Below are 6,803 nucleotides of genomic sequence, written 5' to 3'. Positions count from 1 at the left end.
TCCGAGTATGGTCCGACCTCCCGGAAACTCGGAGCGTTTTGAAGACGGCAACAGATCAAGCATGCTTTGCGTTGCCTTGTGTAGCGAGGGCAATAGTGGGGAGGATTGAGACCGACAACGCCACTAAGGGAATTACACCCCTGGAAATCAGTATAATATGGTAGGTTCATTTTGTGTTGTTGAATATTATTGGCAATACTAATGAGGCAAGCAGATTCATTTAACTGAACGGACAGAGACGGTAATTCCAAAATAAACAAAATCTTTATTTAAATGGGAACAAAAATGTGCATAAACTGAAACTGCTGAAAATAAGGATTATTAATAAATATTAATAAGGATAACTAATAAACGAAATTGCTTAATAAGGAGAACATTGTCTTTATTATAATGTTATTTTGTACATGAAATCACAATCTAAAATAGCAAACCAAAACTAAAACAAAACCTACCAGACTAAATCTGAGGCCAACTGCTGAGATGCAAACTACGCCGAGGAGTGCCTAGGGGTGCTACCACTCACCTCAATCCTCACTGCAAACTGGTGGAAAAACGTATTGTATCCCAGTGCTTTAACTCGCATGCAAGTGAAGGGACCTCACCATGGGCGCCTAGCCTCCCTACAGTTTGGCGCCCAGCTCCAGGCTAAAGAAAAGGAACTTATACAGTATTAAAGCAAACATTTAACCCCCAGTTGGTTCAATAAACCCAAAATATTGTTACCAACAAAAGAACAAAAAAAAGAACGGGCTCCATGTCTACATACATTAAAAAAAAGATAAGTAAGATAAAAGGTATGGCAAAACAGCAGCAGGTGAACCACCGCGGGTTTGAGGGAATCACTCAAACCAATCACTATCTCAAGCTAAATAAAATGAATTAAATGAATTGGATGCCCGTACAAAAAAAGCACTCTGTCTGTCCGTCCGTCCGTCCATCCATCCATCCATCCATCCATCCATCAAAATGCTACTCACATAATTGACGCTACATCAGCAATCGCAGGGACATGAGCCATACTAAGGCACAATGGCCACAGCTGCCTTAAATAAGGCCTTAATTAGGGGACTGGACCCATCTGGGGCTGCATTCAAAAGCACTGCTTGACTAGGGTTTCTAGCCTGCTACACTTGCATAACAAAATGCATTCTAGGATCAAAACGTCAGAAATGCTGGTAATAACTGCCCTATGGTACATGTCCCATGACTTTAAAAACTCGCGGGAGCTCCCTCCGTCTGCTTTTCTTTGCATATGGTCAGATAATGTCTTATATGAAGAGAACTGGCACCCTGGTACCTTCCAGTTTCTGAACTGGTTGCAGTAACACATCTCTGTCCATGCGAGGGCGCAGAATGAATGGGAGTCGACAGGGTTTCAGCCGCAAATTCCAATTTTCTCAGGGTGTAATTTTTTAATTGTAAAATTAATTTGAAAGCTGCATTCAAAAGGGGGGGCTAAGATAATACTCAACTGAATATCGATTTTTGTAAGTTCACTTCTCTGTTGTAAAATTCCAGTGGTCCTGCTTTACGGCAAGTTCTGAGTCACTTTGGCACTTCCGCATATATAATATACTATATATATATTATATATATGTAAGGGATAATGTATAGAACGCCGGTCATTCTCGGGAAAATAAACCCCGACAGGGCGAACAGGAACACTTGCTTCGCCCTGAAGGGGCTTATTTTCGATAATGACCGGCGACGTTCTACACATTATCCCGCTTATTACATGGCTACTTGCCAAAATGAAGAAAATACTTGTTGTGTCTTTTTACAATTTATTTGTTACCAACATTCGTATTGTGGCGACCACGGGTGTGGGCGCCATGTTCCGGAGCCGCGGGGGATTCTGGGAGTTGGGGTTGGGGTTGTCAGTTGACAAAAGGGGTTTTGTTGATTTGTTCTGTTGTTGGGGTTAAGTGGGGTTAACGGGTTTGGGGTCTTTATTAATTGTGTGTTGTTCCATTGTTGTGTGATCGGGACCATTAGTGAGAGTGTTGTGTGTGTGTTGGTCAGGTGTCCCGTGTTTCTGTTATGGTCGTTAATAAAGGCAGTCCGTAGTCGTGCGGTGTAAGGGGTGCGAGAGTGGTACTAAGCGGTTGAAACCTGTCTCCCGTCTCATTCTTCCGTCTCTCCCTGACCGGCGCTACATTGGTGTCAGAAGTGGGATTATGGAGAAGAGCACATTATTCAAACTGGAGCGTCCGAAGGAGGAAGACTCAGAATGGCCCGGCTCGACGGCGGCGCAGTGCCACACAGCGGCCGTTGGTGATGCCACAGGATCGGCGGCGGTCGGCCGCCACCTGGTGGCCAGGCTGCCCAAATTTTCCGGGGCGACACCGCTGGAGCCTTACCTGGCGCAGCTGAGGATCGCCGCGCAGTACTACGGCTGGGCTATGTTCGAGTCCGCCGCCCAGCTTGCCCTAGCCTTGGAGGGAACGGCGTTGCAGGTTCTGCTGGACCTGGCCCCAGCAGACCAGCAGGACCTCCGGGCCCTGACCCTAGCCTTGGAGAGGCGTTTCGGACAGCGGGGGGTCGTGGGCCATAGCCAGGAGTTGCTGGGAGTCCCCCTCCCGCCGGGAGGGGGAACGTTTGGGGGCCTACACAGCCGATGTACTGCTCTACGCCCAGCGGGGCTACCCCGACTTCCCTGCTGCGGCTAAGGAGGAACTAGCCCTTCAGTCGTTCCTCCAAGGGCTTGCCCCGCCGCGGCTGGGACGGCACGTCCGCCTCACCAGGCCCCCGAACCTTGAGGTGGCTCTTGAGGTGGCGGAACGGGCGGAGCGGGAGCTGTCCGACCTGCAACCGTCCAGTGCCTCCCGACCTCACGTCCAGCAGGCGGACTACGAGCGGGACGAGGACGACGTCGGGGAGGAGTGTTTTCAGGCATGGACGCCCCAGCGTCCCCGACATCGTCCACCGCAGCATCCACCGAAGCAACCGACGGTCGGGATTATTGCCGCTGCTTTGTAGGGGTAACACAGTTCTTAGTCTGGAGAGGACTGAGTGGGACAGGATCTAGGTCCCCCACACCCAATGCCTATGGCTTCAATGTCTAGGTGAATGAACACGTTGTGCGCTGTTTAGCTGTCTAGATCGACGGTAGCTTACTAGACAGGGTGAAGTAGGATTCAGGATGTGCGTGGAGGAGGGAGGGGCGCCTTGTATATCCCGAGACCGCCTGTATACAGGCGGTCTCGGGATGAAGAGGTTAAAGTAGAACAGGGTTATGCCTTCAGTAATGTCAATGGACTCATCACACAAGCTAAGAGACTGCAACATCAGAGACAGTGAATTTGCTCTGAGGTCAACCACCTGGTCACCAGCGAGCGCTTCACAAAAAAAGGCATAGTATTTAGTTTGGTAGTTTGATGAATCTGAAACATGGGATATACAGGTGTTGTCAAATGGAGTATGCACTCCAGCAAATACCGCAAGGTGTTTAGATGGATGTACGTGCTGGAGACCTGCAGGCAGTGCCAAGAGGTCGACAAGGACTCCACACCGGGTATGCCTACTGCACTTGGAAACATGGTGGCTTGTTTCAGTCACTTATTGCTAATAAAAAATAAAAAAGTAATACCCATATTTTGCATGAAGCAGTGAAATGTCTTACTGTCTGCAACAAAAGAGCAGCATGTACAGTAAATGTATGACAACACATCAAGAGTATGCTTTTGTTTTCTTTTGTTTTCATTATCTATATAGGCTATGCTGGAAGAGGAAGAAGGGGGAGTTTCAGGCCTTTTTTGCTCTTTTGCAGCAATGTCTGCCTTAATTGTTCAGGGCTGGGGGAATGTGATGTAAGGGGTGAGGGAGGGGGGGAATGAGGGTTGGTTTTTATAATGTTTTTATAATGTTTATCCTTCAGATGAATAAAAGCAACTCCACGAGTGATCTGAATTGGAAAAACGTGCGTATTTATTCATTCCACCTTCCTGAATTGTGCTCCCTGGTCCCAGGAATACATAACGCCTATAATATGGAAAGTGGTTGGATTCAATCCTATGCTGTATATCAGAGTATTACAGTTTTTGTTTTTGGTCTGTTGGCTGCAAAACATTCGTAGTTTACATATATACTTGATGATTGGACCACTTTACACACACTTTTTATATACTATAGATTTGTATAGTCACTGGCCCCCTTTAAATTGTGCATTTATAGTATTACTATAGCCTACTATTATTATTGGCACTTTTTTTTAGAAAATTGTAACTTTCATTTCAATTTTCATATTTTGTTATTTGGTTTAAACATTTGACAACTTGACTATTATGATTTGTGACACATTATATATTTATTTTTACTTTAATTTTTACGGTATTGGGTCTGTGAATTGGAGTTAAGTTTTTATTTGTTTTGTTACACTTATATAAAACTATATTACACTATAACTTTCTTCATAGGATATTTTATTTGTCTTTGACATTTAACAAACCAATAGGCTATACAATATAATCAATATAAATTTGTGCACATCACTGTATTACAAATTTTATTTAAAATTAATTAAATATAGATGGATAGACCAATAGGCCTATTTATTTATGCGTATTATAAAAAGGCCTATTGGTCTATCAATATCTAAGCTATATATTATTGTATGTACGTTTTTATTATACTGACGCAGGTATATTATTATTATATTGCTTTTATTATTATTATTATAATAAACACGCCTATCGTGGCCTATATATATCTAACCAATATATTATTTTATGTAGGCTTATGTTTTTTATCATACTGATGCACGTATATTTATTCTGTTCAATGAGATGTTAACTGATAACATAGGCTTTTCGTTATGGTAGCAGCCATGGTGACAATGGCTGGCTGCCACGGGTCGCTCATTCAGCCATACCTCTGGTTGGTTGCGACCTATTTGCCGCAAAAAGGGTCGCAACGCTTTTATGGTCGCGACCTAGTCGGTCAGCCTGCCAGAGCAACAGCCAGCCGCAGCCAGCTGCCAGTGGCCAGTGGCCAGCCATGGCAGCCATCCAGCCGACACCATCCAGGCGTCGCAGCCCGTCATTACGTCGTATAATTATCATACTGTAGTGACTACATTATGGGTTCGTGTTCCCCTCTTACTGTGAGTGATCGAGTAGGAGGGAACTGGCTACGAGACACGGGGGTCTAGGGAGGGTTAAGAGGGTTGGACGAGTTGTTCTAGCCATGCACTGAGAGTGATTGCTTTGCTGTTGTTTTGGATTAAAACAGTTATTATTATTACTTTGCCTACGTCCTCCTTTTCCTCCGGCACTACAATACCATCGTACTAAATCATACAAAAATGTTAAAATGAAAGAGGCCGATTGCGTTAATAAGTTTGACTAAAAGAGCAAAAAACATTCTTGACCAAGGAGAGAATCGAACATTTTAATTACTAACCCAGCGTCACTACGGCTTGTACCACTGGGGCATTAACTACCTATTGTTACACTGACATCAAACTATATCACTCTATAATGAAGAACTTTGTACATAATGTACCTTATTAGGCATAATGACATTTATCAAAAAAAATAGGCTATATATAATATCTAAAATACATTATTTGAATACGCCCCAAATTACAACTAATATATCACTCTATAACAAGAACTTTGTACATAATATACCTTATTAGGCTTAATGACCTTTCACAAAACAAATAGGCTAAATATAATATATAAAAAGACATTATTTGAATATGCCCTAAACACCTGACCGCTAGGGGGCAGAGAACCATCAGGAGGCTCTAAACTCCTGACCGCTAGGGGGCAGAGAACTTTCAGGAGGCTCTAAACTCCTGACCGCTAGTGGGCAGATAACCATTAAGAGGCTCCAAATCCCTCTAAAATTACTCGAACACCATAGAGACACTGGTGTCGAATGAGCGGGTTTTTTGTGTTTCGTAAAAACAACGTTTACAACGTGTGCGTCGATGAGTAGCTTTGTTTCAGTGTAAAGTGTATGAGGATCAACGGACGGATCCACAGTCCTTCAGCAGTCTGCTGGTGCGGCGGCTCACTTTAAGCCATTAAACTCACCCTGGCTCTTCAGGAAACCTCTTAGTAAGTCCTAACTCATGGATTCAAAGCACCTCAAATCGGTAAGTAAATGTGCAATGTGTGCGTCACCTTTTTCTACGTGTAGGAAAAAAGGACTGTGTGAGGTGGCTCACCCACACTAAAAGCATGTCCTCTGTTGTGTTTACCGTCATTACGGTACTGGGTGAACACCAAAAGCATGTCCTCTTGTATTTACCGTCAGTATGGTACTGGTTGAACACCAAACGCTGTTGCGTTAACCGTCAAAACGCCACTGGTTGAACACCAAAAGCATGTCCTCTGTTGTGTTTACCGTCATTACGGTACAAGTTGGACACGAAAAGCATGTTAACTTGTGTTAACTGTCATTACGGTACTGGTTGGACACTGTTGGGAAAAACGGTCTGTCTAGTTACTGGACCAGATGAAATGAGACGGAGAGGTAATAAAGTCTATCGGCACGAGGACCTTGGATTTATTAAGTAAAGTGGCAACGGTTATACAGAGTCATAAGCGTGAGAAATCGAATATGTCTAAGTCCCTAATCAGCGCTGATGGTTCGTCCGGAGCTTCGCCTCCGTGGAAGGTCTGCTTCGGAAGAAGGTGAAGAGTCTCAGAGTGATACAGTCTTATGGTGTATCTCCTCGTGATGAGGTGTGTGCGTTAGAGATGTGTGTGGTTCTGTGTGTTTTTACTTGACCTTGGTTCCCAGGCACTAGTGTATGCATGTATATCTTCTTGTGTTCCTCCTTACGGGGGAGA

General features: G+C 44.2%; 1 protein-coding gene across 3 annotated transcripts in view; it reads left to right on the top strand.

Moving 5' to 3' along the window:
• Positions 1 to 5,879: 5,879 nt before the first annotated feature.
• Positions 5,880 to 6,803, top strand: part of LOC307089090 (uncharacterized protein) — a 37,335-nt gene continuing 36,411 nt past the window's right edge. For all 3 annotated transcript variants that reach the window (XM_079755194.1, XM_079755193.1, XM_079755192.1), the window contains exon 1: positions 5,880 to 6,103. Coding sequence is in view for 2 of the 3 variants with exons in the window: in XM_079755193.1 (XP_079611319.1) it covers positions 6,080 to 6,103 (24 nt within the window). In the remaining variant the exon portion in view is untranslated. The remainder of the gene's footprint in view (positions 6,104 to 6,803) is intronic.

This window comes from Pollachius pollachius, assembly GCF_949987615.1.
Source record: "Pollachius pollachius genome assembly, chromosome: 17".
NCBI lineage: Eukaryota > Metazoa > Chordata > Actinopteri > Gadiformes > Gadidae > Pollachius > Pollachius pollachius.
This window is presented reverse-complemented; position numbering and strand designations above follow the sequence as displayed.